This window comes from Eurosta solidaginis, chromosome 1, assembly GCF_040869045.1.
Source record: "Eurosta solidaginis isolate ZX-2024a chromosome 1, ASM4086904v1, whole genome shotgun sequence".
In the NCBI taxonomy this organism is placed as follows: domain Eukaryota; kingdom Metazoa; phylum Arthropoda; class Insecta; order Diptera; family Tephritidae; genus Eurosta; species Eurosta solidaginis.
Window position 1 is genome coordinate 58,969,407 of NC_090319.1, and position 26,349 is coordinate 58,995,755.

A 26,349-nucleotide genomic window follows, 5' to 3' on the forward strand; every position below is an offset into this window, starting at 1 on the left:
TTACGCCAGTTTCAAATGACTTCAATACTCTTTTTTGATATTGGATCGAATGTAAAGAAACGAGCTGGAGAAAAATGGCTTACAATCGATAAAGAACTCACTAAGAACACATACCTCTAGACCACAGAACCTTGCCTTATTTTTAGCTCATGATCAAATGATGTATGAAAATAAAAGATATTAGGTAGGATCAGTGCTTATCTAGAAAACCCAAACTCACACTAAGAGACATCTTCTTGAAGGTTTAATGTGGTCATATTAATCGTTCCCGAGATGGTCCCGCTAGTACCTTAATGGTGCTTGTTAACGGAACGTACCGGATCTATATACGGCAAAGTACCACCAACATCGATAGTACTCCAAAAAACCTCCGTGAAGTGTCTTTATCGTTAATACAACAATCACAACAGGGAGTAAGAACGGAATTGTGAGTAGAAGATGGGGTGTGGTTGCGAGTGGGAGGAAGACTGTAAGTGGGAGTGAAAATAGGAGTCGGGGCGTAAATGGGAACGAGATTGTTATTGGGTGTTGGAAAGAGTAGAGGTAGGGGTAGGAGTTGTAGTGGGTGTGATAGTGAGAGTGGACGAGTTAGATAATAGAGAGAAGGGGAGAGGAATAGAAATATATTTAAGTCAACTTTTGGGGAGAACAACTTCCGCTAGTGATAAAGGAGTTTCAACTGGTCTTAAGAATTTTGTTTGCAGTTGGCAAAGTCGAGTTTCCGGACTTACCTACCTGAAGGCAATGAGTCCTTCCAATGCATATTAAAACTGTTATCAGTGTTCGGCCAATTCTTTTCAGTTCATCTATGAATTAACTTAATTTTTATACTAAAGTCAAATTTTATGTAGACCAGTTTAGTTTTGCATAAATTTCGCGTGTCTCATAAAATTTGGATTTTTTTTATATTCGTTAAATATTTAGTAAGACAGTTGGATATTGTGCTAAAACCAATTTATCGTTAAGCTAAAAGCAAAAGTAAAATAAACATTAAACAATTCGATAATAAATCAATCAATATTTATTCTTTTTATTTGTAAAACTGCAATTCTATATATTTATCTTTACACACACAGCTTTTTGCACTTTTATGGCCTCGTCATACTTTGTACTACATGCATACTTTTTCAACGGTTTTATTATCACCGAATTCATTGACAATGAAAACAAATTTTTTTTTTACAATTTACACGATTTTCTTGGCACATCGAAAATGTCTGAATGCATTCCAATATTTCACACTAAAACGGCGAATGTCACGCGGCCGCTGACCGACTGAGTTTTTGTATCTCAAAACGTGAGCGAAATAACCAAAATATTATTGTTTACATGGAATCCGACAATTAAATAGAAGTAATTATGATGTTTTGTACTATAAAAGTATAAAAACTAAATAAATATTTTTAGTCTTCATCTATATTATTTGAACTACCTTGAGGGTGTGTAGAATTTTATTAAAAATAGGCGTGATGAAAATGATAAAAATCAAAAGCAGTAATATAATTTTTAAATCTAGTTCTTGATTTGCTAAAAGTATTTGATGCATGGTTGAATTGAAGGTTTATCAATAATATTGTAACGAATGTTAGCAGCACTGAGCGATTCTATCGTCTCTAAGCCGATGCTAACCAGTGACGTGAATACACATCAATAATTCAATCATTATGTATCTACATAAACGAATAAATAATTGCGTCTACACATATGTACGTATACGAGCAGCGGAGCGGCAATGCACAAACACATGCATATATCTTATTTGAGTTGTCACAAGAGAGAGCAATAATTTGTGCACGTAGTTGTGGCTGGCGATTTTGTAGCCGAACTAACTAGTAACTTCTGGAAATCGAAGAGCCTAGAAGTATGCAGCGTAAACTATAAAAGCGGGGCAGGCGAGTAAGAAGTAATTCAGTTTGAGTTGAGCAATCAATCAGTTATTGATTAAGCACGCGATCTGGCGGCCAATAGTATAGTTTAATTTTAGTTATCAATCAGTTTGGTTATTAAGCCAGCGAGTAGCAAAGTATAAGTGTTATTGTGAAGTACTTTAATAAAGGCCATTTTTCCATTATTCAATATTGGAGTTATTTATTCAACAGTTTAGTGATTCGAACTTAGCAGAGGATTGCAAATAAGAGGATTTACAAGCAAATTCGTTATAATTGGTGTCAGAAGAGGAATTGTTGAATAAATTCCAAAGGACAACAATGACATGGCAAAGTTCAGTGAATTGAAGATCCAGCAACTAAAGAAGGAGCTGAAGACCCGTGGATTGAATACAAGCGGCGTTAAACTTGAACTTCAGGCACGGCTACGAGAGGCAATGGAAGCAGAAGGAATTGATGTGGAAGAGCATGTCTTTCATCTTGATAGCGAGGAGACTACAAAAATTGAAGAGAAAAACGAAACATCGCAGACGGTTACCAGTACAGACTTGAACATGATTTTAGCTGCAATATCTGCTCAAACATCGACAGTGTCATCTCAACTGGCAGAACAGCAAACATATATGGAATCGCAGGAGAACCGAATAACATCGAAGATTGAAGCACAGGAAACAAAAATTTCTTCACAACTTGAAGAACAGAAGACGTATATGGTATCCCAACTGGAGTCGCAGGAAACCCGTATAACATCCGAGATGGAAACGCAATTGGAAGAACAGAAGACATATATAGCATCCCAACTGGAATCGCAGGAGACACGCACAACATCAAAGATGGAAGAACAAGAAGAGCGCTTATCATTACAGGTGGCACAAATGTCTTCACAGTTAGAAGCACAGGAAGCAAGGGTAACATCAAAGTTGGAAGCGCAGGATGCAAAAATCGCTCAATTTCAGGCAGAAGTCGATGATTTGAAGGGTCGTATGGAGCAGTTATAATTAAATGGTCCAGCAGTTTCAGCGAGTAATCCAAAGGTAAAAACACCATCCTTTGACGGTTCTGTTCCTTTCCAGGTCTTTAAGCTACAGTTTGAGAAGACCGCAGCAGTGAACAACTGGAATGTGGAAGATAAAGTTGCCGCGCTCTTCGTAGCATTGAAAGGACCAGCTGCCGAAATCTTACAGACTATTCCAGAGTACGAACGGAACAGTTATGACGCATTGATGGCTGCTGTAGAACGGCGATACGGAAGCGAACACAGGAAACAGATATTTCAAATAGAATTGCAAAACCGCTACCAAAAAGCTAACGAGACTTTGCAGGAGTTTGCTTCTGACATTGAAAGATTGGCTCATCTTGCAAATGCGGATACACCCGTGGAATACACGGAAAGAGTGAAGATTCAGAGCTTTATAAATGGCATACGGGACGTCGAAACGAAGCGAGCCACATACGCGAACCCAAAGCAAACATTTTCTGAAACGGTATCCCATGCATTGACTCAGGAAATGGCGTCATTATTGAGTAAACCAGCATACAAAGCTCATCGTGTGGAAGTAGAAAGGCCAGAGTGGGTAGATACAATTTTGGAAGCTCTGAAGGGATCACAACAGAAAAATGCCGGAGTTATGAAATGTTTCAAGTGCGGCAACCCAGGTCATATTGCACGACATTGCAGCACCGGTCCTAATAGTTCCAACAATGTGGGTGGCCGTAAACGCAAAGCTGGCGGAAATGAGCAAGAACGTGTCGGATGTAAAGAACGAAAACTTGCCCCGGCTATTGAATGTCCTGTGATATCTGTGTCGCAGATTGGAAGGAAATCAAGCAGTCTTACCATCAGAGGGAATGTGGATGGTAAAGAGCGTGTACTGACTGTAGATACGGGGGCATCTCATTCCTTGATTCGATCTGATTTGGTCTACAGGAGAGTAAAGTCATTACCTGGAGCAAGGTTGCGTACGGTCACAGGCGAGTATAATCAAGTCCAAGGCGAAGTGGTATGTGAGGTATTAATTGGAAAAGTCATGGTTCTACACAAATTCGTTGTGGTGGAGATCGTTGATGAAGTCATATTGGGAGTGGACTTCTTGGTTGACCATGACGTCAGGATCGATATGCGGAGAAAAATTATGCGCTATAAGAACCAGGACATACCACTTAACTTTAGTTTGGAAAAAGGTTTCAGCAGTAATCGAGTACTGGTGGAGAAAAGTCGACAAAGGCCACGAAAGTCAAAGGTAAAGGTTGATGAAACGAATGGGCCAAACAAAGCGAAAACAAAAGTACCTGCGAGAAAAACACCGGCATTGACAAACCCTAATGGACGCACTAAAACGACTGCAAGAATTTTGCAGGAAGCATGCAAGGGTGGTTTCAAGCCATCGCGCACTTCTGTTGGGAAGCGGCGGAACGATACTGTCAACCCAATCCGTCAAGCGCAAGCTCTGCGAAGTAGTTCATTGGTCAAACAACAGAGTGCGAGGAAACGACTAAGGATAATGAGTAGTAAGATCAAACGCAGGTACAATGAGAACAATAATTCGGAAGGGTTCTTGGAGGGAGATTTGGTACTGTTAAACAACCCTCACAGGCGGAAAGGTGTTCCAGCCAAAATTCGGTGCATTTGGGAAGGCCCGTACAAGGTTGTGAAGAAGATCAGTAATTCCATCTACCGCATACAAACCATTGGGAAACCACGAAATAGAAAGGTGGTTCATTTGGAGATGCTAGCGGCGTTTAGATCGAGAGATTTGTCTGATCGGGACGATCAGACTTAGGTGGAGGGCAGTGTAACGAATGTTAGCAGCACTGAGCGATTCTATCGTCTCTAAGCCGATGCTAACCAGTGACGTGAATACACATCAATAATTCAATCATTATGTATCTACATAAACGAATAAATAATTGCGTCTACACATATGTACGTATACGAGCAGCGGAGCGGCAATGCACAAACACATGCATATATCTTATTTGAGTTGTCACAAGAGAGAGCAATAATTTGTGCACGTAGTTGTGGCTGGCGATTTTGTAGCCGAACTAACTAGTAACTTCTGGAAATCGAAGAGCCTAGAAGTATGCAGCGTAAACTATAAAAGCGGGGCAGGCGAGTAAGAAGTAATTCAGTTTGAGTTGAGCAATCAATCAGTTATTGATTAAGCACGCGATCTGGCGGCCAATAGTAGAGTTTAATTTGAGTTATCAATCAGTTTGGTTATTAAGCCAGCGAGTAGCAAAGTATAAGTGTTATTGTGAAGTACTTTAATAAAGGCCATTTTTCCATTATTCAATATTGGAGTTATTTATTCAACAGTTTAGTGATTCGAACTTAGCAGAGGATTGCAAATAAGAGGATTTACAAGCAAATTCGTTATAATATTAACATATTTCATAATAATTTGAAATTCTAAAAAAAATAATATAAAATTTTTTTTTTTCATTAATAGGTTTTAGAATTTTTTTCAGTATGCATTGATTTCTAGTATAACGAAGTTTTAGTTTTAAGCAGCTTAAACATTTTTCTGAGAAAAGAAGTGCTCCTAGAAAAATTAAAAATTTGTATGAAAACTCCAATTTTTACGAATGTTGCATAAAGCTTTAAATGTGTACATATATATGGACACAGACTTTTATTAAAAATAGCAAAACCAATTTAAATTAATCAAAACCAGTTGAATATTTTCAAAAAAGCTCTAACGCCATATCCGTATCAAAGTCAAACGAGACGATAATCAAATGTACCCCAGTTTACCTTATTACGCACAGTCTATAGGACTTTACAAGATTTTATACTGCCATTTTTTTTAGCAGAAAGCAGGATTTCAACCAAAAATAATAAATAAAAAATTAAATTCCATTTCATTTTAGCAACTGCAGTTCTTTTCTACTTAATTTATACCAAAATGCAGTAGGCAAATCATCTAAAGAAAAACTTGTGCAAAACTCATTTTGAATAAAAGCTATTCACTACTTGCTTTGCTATTTTTATTCGAGCCCAGTTTTCAAGAACTTTGATGATGAGGAAAAAAAGATCCTTTCACTTTCCATGTGGCAAAACGATTTGTCAATTATACTGCAGTAATTTAAATTTTAGTGGCTAAAATAAATTGTCGACCTGTTTATACCTTATATTCTTAAAATTTACAAACATTTCGACAAAAAAATCTATTTCTTATAAATTTAACAAAAGCTACAACACCATTTTGATTTATACCAGTTTTTGTTTAAAAAAAAATTGAAGAAAAATTTGCTTATAAAAAGATGTTATTTCCAATCAATTGCGTTCAAGAATAACTTCGACCAGTTTATACCAGTATCCGGTACATTTGCAAATTTTGCATAGAATGCGGAAAAAATACTTCGTATAAATTGAACAAAATTTATTTCAATATTTTAGCGTATACCAATTTAAGTTTGCATTTTCCACAACAACATTCTAAGAAAAACTTCATATAAATTTGAATCAGTTATGTAGATTAAATCTGAATACCGTGGTTTAACAAGTTTTTAGGCAATCATTTTGAAATAAAAAAAAAAAAACGGTAGACCAGTTTATACCAGTTTTGTATATTCCAAACTTTTACGTACAACGCGGCAAAAAATCTACTTTTTATAAATTTAGCAAAACTAATTTACATATGTATTTTGATTTATACTGCTTTCAGTTTGATTTTTTGATAAAACAATATTCATTGCTATAAAATGAATCAACTTTTTATAAATTGAACAAAATGTATGAAAATCGTGATTTATACCAGTTTAATTTTCTTTTGCCTTAATAATTGAATTTCACTACCAGTGGAACTCAACTCAAGTGTTCGATCATCAAATTAGCATAAAAATTATTTTCGGCCGGTTTATGCCAGTTTGTTGAGCCAAAGCTCAAATTTGTACAAAAACATAAAATAAACAAAGCATGATGATAAACTATTTTACATATCTACTTTATTTATACCAGTGTTAGTCACATAAATGCTTTTAAAATAAAGAATACTCCTACTCAGTTTTAAATTTGACTGATTTCAATTAGTTTATACCATCTAGAGGTATACCAGTTTAAGAATGCTTTTTGGTTGTTCAAATTTTGTGTACCAAGTTCATAAAAAAATATTTTCTCACAACTTATGCCAGTTTTGATTGCTAACCGAAAGCTCACTGATAATGTACCATGCTATCGCCTCTCCCGCTAGGACACGTTTTAACGCAGCTCTGTGTGTATACAGCACAACATTTTTCCCATGCTGCCTATGAATCCTTAGATATTATACTATCACTGATCCTAGAGGGCTGTCTATGAACTTTTCCTAGTGTAAACGTCTATTCACTTTGGCGTGTTTGTATGTTCGTCTACCCGATGTGTTATAGAAAAGTTTCCAGAGCCTTTATTGTGAATGTTGTTTAGGGTAACGTCTATAGACCTTGATGAGTATGAAAGTTTGTCGACGCCTTGCGAGTAAGCTAGAGTGATACTTTCTTCGCATCACTTCCCTGCTCAAATATCACCGGTTTGACGCTATCAAGGTCAGCTCATTTGTATGTACAGAACCTTGTGATTGCAAATCTTGTTTTAGCCATGCTTACTATTGAATCCCGTACACGTTCCGAGAACTGAGAGATTATTCTCACCACAGTTGTTCCATCCATAAATGGACGTGCTGGCTAAGAAGGGCAAAGTGTTGCTCCGGCAACAACAGTATCTGGCACCAGTACTAAACAAATGTGTGTTCACGAGAATCTCTAGGACATCACGAAGGATGTGCCCGTCAAAAAGTCTCAAAGTGTTTTGAAATAGGATGGAATTTGCACAGTCTTGTGCACTTACGTGTGGTCTCAAACAACAGACTAATGCGTTAGAAACTTATCCCATCAAGCGCTCTAACTGACGGAGAGGAGACAAACAACAACAATGCCATAAACTTAACATATAGTAGAATCAAGAAAATAAGTACATACGTTTTTAGCTACCGATTGACAACAGCTGGCTGAGCAGTCGTAAATGATTAACGATCGATTGTTGTACCAATAGCTTTAAGTGCGCGCCATTACAAAGCCAAAGTATGCTGTGGTAATTTTCCGTAAAATTCTATCGAAATCGATTTTTTGTTATGACCCAAATAGAGCGAAGAAGAATTTGTAGTGTTCCAAATAGAGCAGGTGCATGTGAGAGTCCTTGCTTAAGTGGTATAATTTGATTCCAAGTTTATAAGCAAATTTCACATATATATGTAGACAATCTGTCTAACTAAAAACATATTTTTCTCAAATAGCCTTTAGTTGTGAAAAAGATGTGCGATTCATTGCAGCAATAACATCAAAGACAGTACAAAAGTGCAAGTCAAATTATTGTTGCATGAACCACACATAAGATGACAGCTCATTGAGCTTTGATCTCGATAAATTTTAGAAATCTCATTACCTGTGTAGGTATGTATATTTTGTTCGTTGGTGCTCATTCCATACTCAAGCCATTCACCGCGATTAAAATAATAAAATAAAGAAATTCACTTATTAAATATGCAGGCTTAAAGCATTTTGCTACATCGCACCGAAGTTGTCGACATGTAAAGGTTCATTGGCTGCTAATTACATCTTTTTTGTTGTAATACAATACTCGTGTCAATAACCAATTAAATAACTTAAAATTAATAATAAAAATTAATTGACTTAAACTGGTTGGAATCAGATACTTAAAAAATTATTTAATATTGCCAATTATTGAACTCTTTGAGTAAGTAAATAAAAATTGTAAATATGTTTAATAATACTTAAGAAAATAAAATTTAATTATCGCGGGTTCGAATCGAGCTCAAGGCCTAACAATAATTTTTTATCATTATTATTGTTATGATAAATTTTTTCTTAATTGAAAAAATTTTTAAATTAGAATAGAAGAAAGAAAAAATTTAGACAACTGCCAAAGCTCGTTGTATAGATCCATTTCGGGAACTGCTAAATTCCTTCATCGGCAACGTTTAGGCGCCGCTGCTATAACCATTCAGCCATCACAGCGGTTTTTTGTTTGTCTTCATTAATCCCACTCGATTCGAACCCGCGATCTTAAAATCAGTAGGCCGATATAACAACAAAAATTGTTAATACATCCCAGAGCACGGGGAAAAAAGTGTCAATAAAATATGACACTATGGCAGCATTGCCAACAAACAAGTCCAATTTTCACAGCCATTCTGCAACAGATGTCGCAGTGTTGTGAATATCAATTGGCACGAACCAGAATAGAAGAACAACGGTCAACACGAGAATAAATGAACACAGGTTAGACGCAAAAAACAACAAAAACACCACAGCTTTAGCGCAGCACCTGACGGATTGCAAGCACACAGCTGATTTCGATAATGTAAAGATTTTGGACGTGGAAAACAGAATAAGAAGAAGGTTGACGTTAGAAGGGCTGCGCATACAACAAAATATATCGAAAGTTGTAAATTATCGAGAAGATGTAGACAGCATAAATTGCGCGTATGCAAGCGCCATCACATAAAATGTTTAGCTTTTGAGAGGGAATGATGTACCAGTGTTTTTATAATGTGTGGTTATTATCTACTGATGTAATGATATTATATTCAAATTTCATACAAAATTTGTGCATTAAGTAGCAAAAAGATGTAAGTCCAATATGTTCAAAACTGTGTATCGTCTTATGACCAAGCTAATTTCCAACAATTTATATGTTTTTCGTTTTTGTGTAATAAATAGAAATCCCTGAGGAAGACGCAATACAGCGTCGAAACGCGTAGGATGAAGAAGTAAACATTTGTTTTATTTTAAAGGAAAGCCGGCCAGAAAGCTCCAAAAAAGTACTATTATACAATTATAAAACTTGGCCCAATACACATAGATATAAAATAATTTTAACAAAATTTTAAGTTAAACGGTTTTATTGAAAACATACTTACGTAAGTAATAATAATATTAAAAGCTGGAAAATAATTAGGTGGGTCCTAGGTACTAGTCATCATACTCCTCATCAATCTAGGGCGTTGATCAGACAATTAAATAAAAGCGTTCGGCGCGTGAAATTTCTAAAAATGTGAGGCGTAGCCTAACCTGATTAAGGTTCAGTTGGTCTTACTTATGAATATCAATAGAAATTTGACGCGGCCAACGCTTTTATTTAATTGCCTGATCAACGCCCTAGATTGATGAGGAGTATGATGACTAGTACCTAGGACCCACCTAATTATTTTCCAGCTTTTAGTATTATTATTACTTCATGTAAGTATTATTTTCAATAAAATCGTTTAACTAAAAATATTTTTTTAATTATTTTATTTTCAAGTTTTTAGTCGTTATAATTGCCTTTTATTTCTCATTTTATTTAGTTCAGTGACTCAATATTACAAGGACTCTTTCCTGACAATTTGTTACAACCTAATTCCTCAATACATAATCCTTCCAAAGACTTTACTCGACTCTGCGCCACGTATGCTTGTCTCTCCGCCAACTCCAAAATATTTTGATGTCACTTCTACCGGCCTATATGTAATATTTGTTCTAAATATGAGCCAAATCGGACCACAAATACGACTTTTGTGAATATATCGATCCTTGCGCCATCTAGGGGCGATTTTTTCTTATTATTGCATTGTCATCGGGTTTTGAACTATAATCCAAGTTTCAAGCTTGTAGCTTATCGGGAAGTTACTTAAATTTTAATTACAAAATTCATACCCGACAGCCAACTAGCCATCCAACCAACCAGCCTCTCAAGTCAAGCTAAATAAAACCGTTTAAAAATGCGACCTATTAAGTAAATGCTCTTCATTGAGATTTCTCAACAAAAAGGCCCATAATTGACCTTTTCTTGACGGTGAGTTAAAATGCCCAAAAAAGTTTTTTTCTCGTTGTTTTTATTACCTCCGTCATTTTTAAAATTTTGTAATTACTGACTTAAAAGCATTTTAAACATTTCAATTTACACCAATAATTATATGTGTGTTTGAGCGACAGATTTAACATCATTTTAAATTGTTTTCATGCCAAATATGGACACGCAATTCATGTTGTTTCCTGTGTTATAAACAACAAACAAAAAAATAAAAAAATAAATAAAATAACAAAAAAAAAAATGTTTTTTTTTGCTGAAAATGTAAGTGATAGATTTTTTCATTTAAATTAGATCATTTGGCGCGTTATCCCATAAACAAATAAACAATTAATTGCAACGATAAATCTTGCGCTTCCTATCTAAAAATAACAAAAGTTAATGAAATAAAATAAGCGAATCGCAGGTAGATAAGCCTGTACACATGTATGTACGCATATGGGTGGTTCCATGTCTACTGAACCTACTGATGGATTTTGAATAGGCGTTTTCTACTTTTATTTTGTTTGCTAATTGGAAGATACGAATTTTGGAAAATTTCGTAAGTTTTTGCTCTTGAATAACATTGTGAAAATTTTTTCGACTTGGTAGTTTTAGTTCTGTTTATTGCTTTTGAAGAATTTGCTGAAAAAAAAAAATATGAAAAAAAAAATTCGTTTATTACATTAATATTAAACTCACAATTTTTTGAAATTCATCTAACTAATTTTTTTACAGTTGAAAAATAAAATTTAATTACTTAATTTGCACAACAAAAATTATACAATTAATTTGCAATTATGAATTTTTTGAAAAATTTTGTTCTAAGTCTATGCGGGAATAAAGAATACATTCCGTGATGAAAATTACGCAAAAATTTTTTTTTATATCTCAAATTTGACATTTAAATTTTTAAATAGAAGTTTTAGTTTTTTTTTTAACACTGAAATAAAAATTTGTATAAATCGCATTTTAAAAAAAAAAATTATTTAGTTAACTTGAAAATTATGAAATTTCTGCAAATAAAAAATATATATTTTTTTACTTTTAGGTAGTTAAATTAGTTTTTTTAAATTTACTTTCGAAAATTTATAAAAAATCGTGGAATAAAAATTTATTAAATAGAATTATAAAAATAAAAAATGGCCTAGATCAGATAATTTTTTCTTAAGTAAAAAACACAAATATATTAATGCAAGAAATTTATTTTCAATTGATTGTATTTTTTTTAGACATTTCCGAAAAATATGAAAAAATTTAAAAAATATGACTCAGAATGAAGTTTAAAAAATATCCAAATAATTTGAAAACGTTGAATTCTAAAAAAAAAATTGTTACAAATGAATGAAAAAATATTTAAAATATCCAGGTTAGAAAACTTTTCGTCAACATAAAAAAGTTATAAAATTTAAGAGAAAACGATGAATTTTCTGAAAAATTGCGATTTGGTTTTTTTTGTAGGCATAGGAAAAATACAAAATTATAAAGGTTGCTAAACTACAAATACATTTTTTTTCTTAATATCATGCTTTTATGTATAATATTTGTGCATTTCGGGAGTTATGTTTTTGAGCATTTTTTTATTATGATTTTTCTCCAGAAAATTTGTAAAAGAGAGTTTATTAGAATTTTCTTGAAAAAACTATAAAAACGTTTTTTTATATTTCAAAATAAGACGTAAAATTTTTTGAATTTCATTTATTATTTAACTTTGAAAAGTAAAATTTCATTACCTATTATTTGCAAAATAAAAAACTGTATTAATTATTTGGAATTGGTGAATTTTCTAAAAAGTTTTCGTGTTTTCGGGAGTAGCAATTTTAAGAATTTAAAAATGAGACAAAAATATTTGTTTACATCTCAAAGTTGACATTTTATTTTTTAAATCCCACTATTAGTTTTTTTTTAACATTGAAATAAAAAAAATTATTTAATTATTAAAAAAATATTTATTTTTGATTTTAGTTAATTAAGTATTTCAAAGACACATCGAAAATATTCGATTTTTTATAATCCTAGAAAAAAAAAATGATTAAAGATAAAAACAATAATATTTTATGAAATTTTTTTTATTAATAATTTGTTTTTTTCAGCACTTTTCTAAAAATATAAGATACTCAACAAAATATGACTCAGAATGAACTTAAAAAAAATCCAAATAATTTGAAAATGATGAAATCTAAAAAAAAAATTTAATATATATGAATTAAAAACAATATCCAAATTGAACAACGTTTCGTCAAAATAAAAAAATCATAAAGTTTATGTACTAAACTATGAACAAAATAAATGTATGGAGCGATAACCTCCGAAGAAATTTCTCTTCCAAATTGCGTCGTGCCCCTCTTGCTTTTTCCCTACAAATTGGTCGGACGGGACCTACATGTTTTATGCCGACTCCGAACCGCATCTACAAGGCAGATGAGTTTTCATTGAGAGCTTTTCATGGCAGAAATACACCCGGAGCGCTTGCCAAACACTGCCGAGGGGCGACCCCGCTTAGAAAAAATTTCTTCTAATTGAAGAACCTTATTTCTAAAATTTTGATGTTGCTGTGCCGGGGTGCGAACCTAGGGCATACGGTGTGGTAGGCGGAGCACGCTACCATCACACCACGGTGGCCGCCGCTATAAAAACATTGTTTAATGAATATTGAAAATTTAAAAAAGATTCTACCTTTCGAAAAAAGATTGGAAAAATACAGAAACCTTTTTCGAGACTACTGAATGATAACGAAATGTCCGTAAAATCGGTGACGCAAAATCGATAAGTCAGCTGAGCCGCCCGGGAATGGCCCACATATATGTACGTACCGCCATATGTGGGTAGTCGTAATCGTTTACAATGTTATCGATGCGCTTTTTGTGCTGCTTTTTACACCTTTAGGTATTGTAATGCTTGCTATTGACTTTTCTACTTTTGTGTGTTTTTTTTGCATGTGAATAAGACCACATAAAACAATAACAAACAAATGCAATAAAAGAAAGCTCACGAACTCAGTTAACCTCGTTGCGTTTTTAAAGGGCGCTACAACCTCGATTTTTGTCTCAACCTGACGGTGGATTCATTCAATTTGAATATGACTTTTAGTTTAATAAAAGGGTTATACCTTTGTGATAGTAAATATGTATGATAATACACGCATACATATGTATTTGTGTGCCTATGGTTTATTTTCCTGTTTCTTTGCATAATAAATCGATATTTTTAAGATTTATTGAGGGCAAAAACCCCTTGACCCAATAATCGATTTCACGTTTTAGTTCAAACAAATCGCAGGAGATTTTTTATCCTGGAGCGAGGAGGGAAAAGTGGTAACTTCAAAAGTCCTGAACGTTTTAATATAACTTGTGCGGCTATCTGCTCTAGCAGCATCTTTAAGAACGACAAGGAGCAATCCTACTTAAAGCTTCGTTTGTTTTCTTGCTTTGCTACTTGACAAGTAGGTGAGAAGACCGCTTTGATTTCCACCTTTGTACGAGGCTCTTTTGCGTATCTCTGATACAAGCTGATTGCTTGTCCTGGCAAAATTACACTGGTAGAGCAAGATCTGAGTTAAACGAAATCAAAGCTAATTCTTCATTGATGCGACATTCTTCTGTACGGTTAATTGGGTTGAGTTCACTTTGCTATCACCTTTTATAGATTCGCCTTTCCTTAATCTATATTGTTGAAGACCTTTTCAGCCTTTTTCTTACCAAGTATACTGAAGGGTTTATTATACAACTTTAATCATCCACTAGGTATTCAAAAAATAACTTCATTTTAATTCCGCTTAGATGGTCTCACGTCTTTTCCACTTCTATCACTGATACGCTTCGATATTAGCTAATCATATCCATTATTATACTCAGCTGAGCAGAGCTCACAGAGAATATTAACTTTGTTCGCATAACGGTAATCCGTAACGGCATAAACTAATCGAAATAGATATAGACTTCTATATATCAAAATGATCTGGGTGAAAAAAGAAATTCATTTAGCCATGTCCGTCCGTCTGTCCGTCCGTCTGTAAACACGATAACTTGAGTAAATTTTGAGGTATCTTGATGAAATTTGGTATGTAGGTTCCTGGGCGCTCATCTCAGATCGCTATTTAAAATGAACGAAATCGGACTACAACCACGCCCACTTTTTCGATATCGAAAATTTCGAAAAACCGAAAAAGTGCGACAATTCATTACCAAAGACGGATAAAGCGATAAAACTTGGTACGTGCGTTGACCTTATGACGCAAAATAGAAAATTAGAAAAATTTTGAACAATGGGCGAGGCACCGCCCACTTTTAAAAGAAGGTAATTAAAAAGTTTTGCAAGCTGTAATTTGGCAGTCGTTGAAGATATCATGATGAAATTGGGTAGGCACGTTACTCGTATTACTATATGTGTGCTAAATAAAAATTAGCGAAATCGGATGACGAACACGCCCACTTTAAAAAAAAAAGTTTTTAAGTCAAATTTTAACAAAAACTTTAATATTTTTACAGTATAAAAGTAAATTATGTCAACATTCGACTCCAGTAATGATATGGTGCAACAAAGATAAAAGAAAATTTCAAAATGGGCGTAACTCCGCGCTTTTTCATTTAATTCGTCTAGAATACTTTTAATGCCATAAGTCGAACAAAATATTACCAATCCTTCTGAAATTTGGTAGGGACATAGATTCTATGACGATAACTGTTTTCTGTGAAAATGGGCGAACTCGGTTGAAGCCATACGATAACACGATATTTTGCGCAAAAAACGATATATGTTAACTAAACTTAGTTCACGTATTTATCTGACGTCAATTTATCTTGGTATCAAATATGGCCGAAATCCGACTATGACCACGCCGACTTTTCCGATATCGAAAATTACGAAAAATGAAAAAAATGCCGTAATTCTGTACCAAATATGAAAAAAGAGATGAAACATGATAATTGGATTGGTTTATTGACGCAAAATATAACTTTAGAAAAAACTGTGTAAAATGGGTGTGACACCTACCATATTAAGTAGAAGAAAATGAAAAAGTTCTGCAGGGCGAAATCAAAAGCCCTCGGAATCTTGGCAGGAATACTGTTCGTGGTATGACATATATAAATAAATTAGCGGTACCCGACAGAAGATGTTCTGGGTCACCCTGGTCCACATTTTGGTCGATATCTCGAAAGCGCCTTCACATATACAACTAAGGGCTACTCCCTTTTAAAACCCTCATTAATACTTTTAATTTGCTACCCATATCGTACAAACACATTCTAGAGTCACCCCTGGTCCACCCTTATAGCGATATCTCGAAAAGGCGTCCACCTATAGAACTAAGGCCAACTACGTTTTAAATAATCATTAACACCTTTCATTTGATACACATGTCATACAAACACATTCCAGGGTTACCCTAGGTTAATTTTGCTAAATGGTGATTTTCGTTTATTTTGTCTCCAAAGCTCTCAGCTGAGTATGTAATGTTCGGTTACACCCGAACTTAGCCTTCCTTACTTGTTTTTCTTTCAACTTTTAATCACATTATAAAGTTATTATCACATATTTAACGATATTATAAAATTTAATTACAATCAATAGCGCATGCTCGAAGCGCCGAAATTAGCCTTAAACAAATAATGCCGTATGAGTTGTTGAAAGCTAATTAGTCGAAAGACGAATTTATTCAAATATTCGATTATTTTGTAGCTAATTTTGATAGTTAGTTATAAAAGTTGCCCACCTTTACGACTAAAAAAATAAATTTCAGGGATTTTTATTTTGGTAATTAAAGTCGTGATTGGCAAACATTTGTTTTAGAGAAACATTTTTATAGCGGTAAAGTTTTAATGAGTACGACCTATTTAATTAAGACTTAAACTGCTAAATATGTCGAGAATACCGGAAATGTTTATTTGATACTTTTTCTGAGTGTACGATTGGATAGTAGTAGTAGTATATACTTTTTTTTATAAGGAAGATTAATTATTTACATTTACACGAGTTTCTACAAACTACGGCTTAATCAATAAGTCATAAACCGGTTTTTGGGTATACCTTTAAGTAGGCTTTTACTAATTAGAATCAAAATTGAGCTATCATAGAGCTTAACTGCTGATCGCTCTAAGTAAACAAGTACAAATCGTGTTTCTGTTGATCGTAAAAGCAGAAAACTAGTTCTCTTATTTCCTCGAATATTTACACCTTTCATGAAAATGAAATGGTATATTAAGTTTGTCACGATTCTCAAAATGATAAGTTCTTAAAGGAGAATAGGCAGACCCATCAATAAGTATACCGAAATGATAAGGATGAAGAACTGAGTTAATTTAGCCATGTCCGTTTGTCTGTAAAGAAACTAGTTCCTCAATTTTTGAGATATCTTGATAAAATTTGGTGAGCGGGTATATTTAGGTGTCCGATTAGATATTTGTCGGAACCGGTCGGATTGAAACACTATAGCATATATCCCCCATACAAACGCTTTTTTAGAAAAGAGGTTTTTTATCATATCTTCCTCAATTCAAGCTTCAAACTTCACCATATGATTTCGTATATTGCACATATTGTTGTCTGAAAAAATGAATGAGATCGTTCGCATGTATGGCATATATCCCCCACAACCGATTGTTCATATAAGAAGCTTTTTGTTTTTACTGTCCATTTTAACAGCTAGGGGCTTCAAATTTCACCGAATGCTTACATGTAAGGGCATTCATTGTTGTCTGAAAAAATCATAGAGATCGGTCATATATATGGTATGTTTCCCGTACAACCGATTGTTCAGATATGAAACTTTTCGTATTTTCTGCCCCATTGTAACAGATAGAACCTTCAAATTTCACCATGTGCTTTCGTATATAGCAAATATTGTTGTCTGTATTATGATCGCCGGATCCTACGATTACTCTCACAGCTGCAGATGTTTTGCAGAGGTGAAAAGCGTGTAGCAATTGCTTTGCCCTTGTTTGGCATTATGTAGAAAGCAATGAGGAAGTGGGCCAACCGTCTTTCGATGATCTTATGGAGGTATCCAAAAAGGGCGATAGGTAAATTTACTGCCTCCATTAGGTGGTTCGATCCATGGTTCCTAGTAGTGCAAGGGTTGGAGATCGTCTGGCTATCATAATGGACCCATCTGTGAACGAGCTGAAAATTTCATACTTCGTCACAGCCCTAACCTGACCTAGATGTATTGAAGCGCTTAAATTTTTAAAATCTACATTTTTTTTACTTTTTTAAAAGCGGTAACTTTTTCCGAACCGCTTACATTGTTTTTACCCGTTACTAATACTGAACCGGTTACTTTGTTGCTACCGGATACTGTTACTAAACAGGTTACTTGTACTACGCTGACTACTTCTAGCTGAACCGGTTACTTTATTGGTAACGGTTATTAATACTGAACCGGTTACTTTGTTGGTACCGGTTACTGTTACTGAGGCGTTTTCTTTATTGGTACCGATTACTTTCACTGTACCGTTATAATCTTTAGAATTGATTACTTTCACTGACCTGGGAAAGCTTTTGAACCAATAACTTCCTTGCAACCGGGTTTTTTTTGAATCGGTGACTTTTTTGGAGGCGGTAACTTACTGGAGCCGTTGTGGTCTGGTCCCGAAAGCTTTTGTGAAAACTTTGAATTTGCTGTAACCGGTTGCTTTTTGGGCATTTTATACTTTTTTGGAATTGGTTGCTTTGTGGGCACTGTATACTTTTTTGGAACCAGTTACTTTTTCATCACTGGTTGCTTTTATGGAACCGGTTACATTTTGAGTACTGGTTACTTTTTTGGAAACGGTTGCTTTTTGCGCATTCGGTACTTTTTTTTGGAATCTGTAGCTTTTTGGGCATTGACTGCTATTTTGGAACCGGTTTTTTTTTGGAATCGGTTACTTTTTTTAATTTTTTTTATAATACTCCTTCTTTTTTAGGTTAGAAAAAAGGTGGCTGATTTCACATGGGAACATTATGGGGGTCTCCCAGATTTATGACTACGAAAATATTTTGGCAGCAATTTTTTCAAACCAAAAAAAAATTTAATATTTAAAGGGATTCCGGTAGCATTGTTAGCCACTAGGAAAAGGCTTGTTGATATTGATTCAGCCCTAGTGGAGAACGGGCACATATTAGTTCCATCTTTGAGGAGTTCACGCCGAGCCCTAAGGCATCCGTGCATCACTTTAATCGCTCCAGCATTTCGCACGTGATCCTGTTCATCCCTAATGAAATAAAAATATCTATAGCTTTCAGTTTACAGAGTTGAGCTTAAAAGATTGCTCCACCAAAGTTCGGTTGAACGGTGTTTTGGTTGAGCAAGTTTAGCCGATGAACGCCCTAAAGCATTCAGCCTTCAGCGTGCGAATTTGGACGTCAAACCTCAGTCTGGATTGATGCTTTATCGTTCTTAGCTTGCCTTTGAATTAAAGGGAGAGACTTAAGAGAATATAAGATTCTCTTGGTTAAATTTGACTGGACTCCACAAGAATAGGGGTCTTATAAGCATCTAAAGGGCTCTTAAAGTCCACGTTGGCATACAAGCAGGAGTACTGCAGCGGTTGACCCGAGACCGAAGTGTTTCGGTTAAGACTATCTAATGGGCAAAAGCCATAAGACTGTAATACATATATTCCTGTCCTGCGGCCAAGCAAACGCAGGTATTTTCTTCCCGTTAATGGGCACTGCATGACTAGCTCACTTTCAATGAAACAACTCTTGAAAGTAAAACTCGCATGCTGGTGATTAATTTCAAACAATTCCCCAAATTGTTATCTCTAAATCGTTTCAATCTCAACATTCCGTATTTATGAGCAAGCAAGGGTTAATGGTCAACAACAAAATAATTTAAATATTTCAAGATGCTGTAATGTTTTGGATGTTTACGCAAACACTCTCACATCCATCAACTTATTTTGTTTACTCAAAACCTGGACTGCCACCGGGAAATTTTGCGTATTATTCATAGATATGTATGTGCATATATTTTTATGTTTATATTGATCATAAGCTAATCGTGTGCTATACTCATACCGATCTACGATTATTCACATTAGCTCATCAGCTCCAAGTAATAATTGCAGCAACTGCAACAGTACGAGAACTACTTAAGATTACTTGCTCAGAACCTTCAGCTGTTCTAAGAATTCCAGTACAAGTTTTGCGTACTTCTGTGCATATGCATGTATGTTCAAATGAACGGAGGCATGTGGTCTGACTATTGAGAAAAAATCACCGTTGAGCAGCATATTTGTGATATGTAAATATAGTACATTAGACTGTTTATAAATTTTTTTTTCTACCAAACAAAAAAGTTCCGTAAGGTGTAAAATTAATAATTTTTTTAGGTTAAAAACTTCCATAAGGGTTTACTCTGTCAGGCAGATGAACTTTCACTGGCGACCCTTATGACGTTTAGTTTAAAATATAGCCCCCTTTTTCGTGTATTTCACGATACCTTTCTTTATGCACATATAATAAAGAAAGAGAGAGCAGGACAAAGAGGTAGAGAAGGAGGAATCAGAATTAGCTACTAACTGTCCTTTGGAATAGGAATTTGTCTGATAGTTTAAGAAACATCTTGTATCCTGTATTTTTGAACTGGCGTCAATTAAAAACAAGTAAGGAAGGCTAAGCTCGGGTGTAACCGAACATTACATACTCGGCTGCAAAATTACAGCTTGCAAAACTTTTAAATTATAAAAAAAAAAAAAAATGTAAAGCGCGATAAACTTTGAAGGGATTTTAGGACGAGCTTCTCTTCCAATTTGCGTCATGCTCCTTTTTAATTTTTCCTACAAATTGGCGGGACGGGACCTACTTGTTTTATGCCGACTTCGAACGGCATATGCGAGGCAGAGGAGTTTTCACTGAGAGCTTTTCATGGCAGAAATACACTCGGAGTGCTTGCCAAACACGCCGAGGGGCGACCCCGCTTAGAAAAATTTTCTTCTAATCGAAAAAACTTATTTCTAAAATTTTGATGTTGCTTTGCCCAGGGTGGGAAACCAGGGCTTTCGGTGTGGTAGGCGGAGCACGCTAGCATCACACCACGTTGGCCTTCTTTTAAAAGTAGGCGGTGCCACGCTCATTGTCCAAAATTTTACAAATTTTCTATTCTGCGTCATACGGTCAACCCACCTACCAAAGCTCCGTCGCTTTATCCGTCTTTGGTAATGAATTACCGCACTTTTTCAGTTTTTCGAAATTTTCGATATCGACAAAGTGGGCGTGGTTATATTCTGTTTTCGTTCATTTTAAATAGCGATCTGAGATTAGTGCCCAGGAACATACATACCAAATTTCATCAAGATACCTCAAAATTTACTCAACTTATCGTGTTTACGGACAGACGGACGTAGGGACGTACATGGCTAAATCAATTTCTTTTTTCGTCCAGATCATTTTGATATATAGAAGTCTATATCTATCTCGATTAGTTTCCGCCGTTACCGGGTACCGTTATGCGAACAAAATTAATATACTCTGTGAGCTCTGCTCAGCTGAGTATAAATACTAAACCGACTTGAAAGACTTTTTTATGAATAGATTGCGTTCACTGCAAAAACTTTGCTCTCTTATTCGTATAGTAATAGTAGTACTAGTAGTAGTATATATTAATTTTTTCCAAAAAATCAGATACGCAGTATGACTTATGCTATTGCGTAGATCGAAACACTTAAATAAATAAAGTGAAGTATATACTAGCGACAATAACAGAGTATATTGTCTGTCGCACCACGTGCTAAATAAAATACTAACGAGTTCGAAAATTAATTTAATAATAAGTTGCTAATTTTAAAGCTATCCGCGATCCAGAGACTCGAAGTTATATCCATTTAAACTGGCAACCTCCTGGCCATATCTTAAGTGTTTTCACCAAAATAAAGGGAACGAATGTTGTTATATATCGGGCATGTACCAATAAAGTGAAAAACGTCTTCTGGCTTCTGCAAGTTACATACTGTGCAAAGTGGAGACGATATGTTTTTATAGATTCTCGCGTTTAGATTCAGCAAACCTCCCCGCGCCCGGAGACTCAGATGGAGTGAAATGCGAACTCTCCAACGGCACTAGAGCAGGGTAAAGGTCGTATATGTCATAATGGACATTTTTATGCGTCGTATGTATATGTCATAATGGATATTTTTGTGTTCATAGAATAATGATATTGAGAAGGGGAGGAAACAGAATGCGAGAGCAGCCGTGGACTGAAGACGAGAGCAAAAACAAAAGGGACAATGAATGGCTAAGGAGGTACATATTGTACAATTTTAACCAATGTTATTATCAGTACGCTTGCATGTAGGCAAATTTTTTTTATCTTGTATGCTTGCTCGGGGACAACTAAAAATTGCTGAACCGATTTTAAGAAAATGTTTATTCATAGATTGCGCTTACGGCAAACAATTTAGTAGATTTCAGACTATTTAGTTTGCCTGAAGTAATGTTCAGTTTAATATACAGCTCTTATATTCGAGAATAAAGATAAAGAGAGAACGAAGGAAATAGAAGGCGAGAGAAAAAGATAAAAGTAAAAAGAGAGGGGAAGGGAAAATAAATTGGGACAAAAATAATTTCTAGGAAGGAACATAGACTAAGGATTTGCACAATATTTTAATCTACATATTTGCATATCAGAACAATTATGTCGGTACGTTTGCTGGAGTGCCAAATAAAAACTGCCGAATCGATTTTAAGGAAATTTTTATTCATAAATTGGATATATTTAGGAATATTTTATTTTTCATGAATTTGCTCAATATTTTCAGCTTTACATTTACAAAAAAGAAAAATGTTTGCTCGGACGCCACTTGAAAACTACTGAATCGACTTTAAGGAAATTTTGTACTCATAGATGGCGCTCAATATAGAAATTTATTTGCAATCATTACAAATTTAAATACCTTTTTGCTATTCACAATTTGAAAGGCAGAAAAACCACAAGCACATCTTCTGAAACGGCCTAATGTATAATCAAACACAATAAATATATAAAATATATAGGGAAAGGGAACTTTGCTGTGATTACGCTGCTAAAAAAATTCACTCGTTTTTATTTTCTGACGCAGTGCAGACGTAAAATTTCCTGTGATAGAATTAAAAAAAAATATAAGTAATAATAAAGAGAAAGCAAAAAACAAAAATACCATTAAAAAATTAAGAAATTTTCTTTAAATATATTTAAAAGAAATCCAAAAAGCATGAGTAGAGATGAGATATCATCCTTTGTGTTGTAGGTAATGCTAAAATAAAAATGAGATATTGTTGTTTTTTTTGTTAATTAGCATTTAATTAGTGCCAATTGATCGCTTCTGTGCAAAAGTTATGAAAATTTAAAAGAACGAATTTTGTAATACTAAAATAGAGTGACGCAAAAAAAGAAACAAAAATAAGTGAATTCTGCCTGTGTCATTTGAAAACAGTTATTTATAATGATTTTGGGGTAATATCTAAATTAAGTGCTAAATACAGTATTTATATTGCTATCATTTACTGTATATAATAGAATTTTCATTTATAATTTGCTCAGATTTTTTTGTATACATATATCTCACACGCTAAAATAATTGCTTTCTGTGTAGTATTAGCAATTATAATTGTTTAATCGTAGCTTTATCTCTATAAATTGTGAAAAAATTCTCATCATTTGTTGCTTTTTTTATTACTCTCCGCTATTGATCGAAGAGAACATAAAACACTCTTAAACAAATCCGAGAAATGTATAAAAATTAATAAATTCGGCAATTGCCCATATCTAAACCTAGATAACTCAGAAGTTTAAATTTTTGAAGTTGTGCTTTCTAGAGCGTTCCTTAACCCATTGACGTCCAATCGCTGTGTAAACACTTTAATAATACCGAGAAAAAGCCGCTTCAGTAAATATACAAAGTAGAGACAGTAAATTTTAAACGAGAACTGTAGAACATGTGTTTTGAGTTGATGGTTTTTTAGATTTACGCAGGCATGCGATATGTACCTACATTAGACTGTGCATTTATTTTTTTTATGAAACCCAAAAGCGATTTCCTTAAAATTGGAAAATGTGACTGATTTGTGGCCATCGCGCACACCCGAAGAGTTAATTATACCTTTCATGAAAATGAAATGGTATATTAATTTCGTCACGAAACCGAAAATTGTAAGTCCTTAAAGGAAAATAGATAGACCCACCATTAAGTATACCGAAATAATCAGGTTGAAGAGCTGAGTTGATTTAGCCATGTCCGTCTGTCCGTCTGTCCGTCTGTCTGTTTGTATGCAAACTAGTCCCTCAATTTTTGAGATATCTTGATAAAATTTGGTGAGCAGGTGTATTTGGGTGTCCGATTAGACATTTGTCGGAACCGACCGGATCGGACCACTATAGCATATATCCTCCATACAACCGATTTTTCAGAAAAAGAGGATTTTTGTAATATCTTACCCAATTTAACAGATTGAAGCTTCAAACTTCACCATATACTTTCGTATATTGCACATATTGTTGCCTGAAAAAATTTATGAGATCGGTCGTATATATAGTATATATCCCCCACAACCGATTGTTCAGATAAGGAACTTTTCGTAATTACTGCCCTATTTTAAGAGCTAGAGGCTTCAAGTTTCAGCGAATGCTTACGTATATAGCATATATTGTTGTCTGAAAAAATCATAAAGATCGGTGGTATATATAGTATATATATGGTGGTATATATAGTATATATATATAGTATATATATATAGTATATATATATAGTATATATATATAGTATATATATATAGTATATATATATAGTATATATATATATATTTTCGCAAATTTTAGCCCCATTTTAACAGCTAGAAGCTTCAAATTTCACCGAATATTTACTTATATAGCATATATTGTTGTCTGAAAAAATCATAGAGATCGGTTGTATATATAGTATATATCTCATACAACCGATTGTTCAGATAAGAAACTTTTCGCAATTTCTACCCCATTTTAACAGCTATAAGCTTCAAATTTCACTGATTGCTTACGTATATAGCATATATTGATGTCTGAAAAAATCATTGAGATCGGTGGTATAAATAGTATATATCTCATACAACCGATTGTTCAGATAAGAAACTTTGCGCAATTTCTGCCCCGTTTTAACAGTTAGAAGCTTCAAATTTCACAAAATGCTTTCGTATATAGCATATATTGTTGTCTGAAAAAATCATAGAGATCGGTGGTATATATATTATATACTTCATATAAACTGTCATATTGACCCCTTTTTTACGGCTAGAAGCTTCAAGATTCATCAAATTTCATCAAATAGTTACGTTTACGTCATATATTTTTGAAATACGTGATTCGTAGCCATAGTTTTTACATCCAGACCACAAAAAACGTGAAGCATTGCATCCTCACACAGATTACCTACCTATTTTTATACCTTTCATGAAAATGAAATGGTATATTAATTTCGTCACGAAACCGAAAATTGTAAGTCCTTAAAGGAAAATAGATAGACCCACCATTAAGTATACCGAAATAATCAGGTTGAAGAGCTGAGTTGATTTAGCCATGTCCGTCTGTCCGTCTGTCCGTCTGTCTGTTTGTATGCAAACTAGTCCCTCAATTTTTGAGATATCTTGATAAAATTTGGTGAGCAGGTGTATTTGGGTGTCCGATTACACATTTGTCGGAACCGACCGGATCGGACCACTATAGCATATATCCTCCATACAACCGATTTTTCAGAAAAAGAGGATTTTTGTAATATCTTACCCAATTTAACAGATTGAAGCTTCAAACTTCACCATATACTTTCGTATATTGCACATATTGTTGCCTGAAAAAATTTATGAGATCGGTCGTATATATAGTATATATCCCCCACAACCGATTGTTCAGTTAAGGAACTTTTCGTAATTACTGCCCTATTTTAAGAGCTAGAGGCTTCAAATTTCAGCGAATGCTTACGTATATAGCATATATTGTTGTCTGAAAAAATCATAAAGATCGGTGGTATATATAGTATATATATGGTGGTATATATAGTATATATATATAGTATATATAGTATATATATATAGTATATATATATATTTTCGCAAATTTTAGCCCCATTTTAACAGATAGAAGCTTCAAATTTCACCGAATATTTACTTATATAGCATATATTGTTGTCTGAAAAAATCATAGAGATCGGTTGTATATATAGTATATATCTCATACAACCGATTGTTCAGATAAGAAACTTTTCGCAATTTCTACCCCATTTTAACAGCTATAAGCTTCAAATTTCACTGATTGCTTACGTATATAGCATATATTGTTGTCTGAAAAAATCATAGAGATCGGTTGTATATATAGTATATATCTCATACAACCGATTGTTCAGATAAGAAACTTTTCGCAATTTCTACCCCATTTTAACAGCTAGAAGCTTCAAATTTCACCAACTGCTTACGTGTAAAGCATATATTGATGTCTGAAAAAATCATTGAGATCGGTGGTATAAATAGTATATATCTCATACAACCGATTGTTCAGATAAGAAACTTTGCGCAATTTCTGCCCCGTTTTAACAGTTAGAAGCTTCAAATTTCACAAAATGCTTTCGTATATAGCATATATTGTTGTCTGAAAAAATCATAGAGATCGGTGGTATATATATTATATACTTCATATAAACTGTCATATTGACCCCTTTT

The 26,349-nt window shown here is 34.2% G+C and overlaps 1 protein-coding gene across 14 annotated transcripts in view; it reads left to right on the forward strand.

Moving 5' to 3' along the window:
• Nep2 (Neprilysin 2) overlaps positions 1-26,349 on the forward strand; it is a 171,457-nt gene that overhangs the window by 95,006 nt on the left and 50,102 nt on the right. For 4 of the 14 annotated variants that reach the window (XM_067791898.1, XM_067791908.1, XM_067791913.1 and 1 more), the window contains exon 1: positions 21,854-21,933. The exons of 6 other annotated variants lie outside the window; for them this stretch is intronic. In XM_067791898.1, the coding sequence (XP_067647999.1) occupies positions 21,869-21,933 (65 nt within the window). In that variant the 5' untranslated portion in view covers positions 21,854-21,868. Of the gene's footprint in view, positions 1-21,853; positions 21,934-22,726; positions 22,917-22,955; positions 23,123-26,349 lie in introns of those variants that run through there. 4 more of the 14 variants (XM_067791917.1, XM_067791935.1, XM_067791932.1 and 1 more) reach the window with 3 other exon arrangements.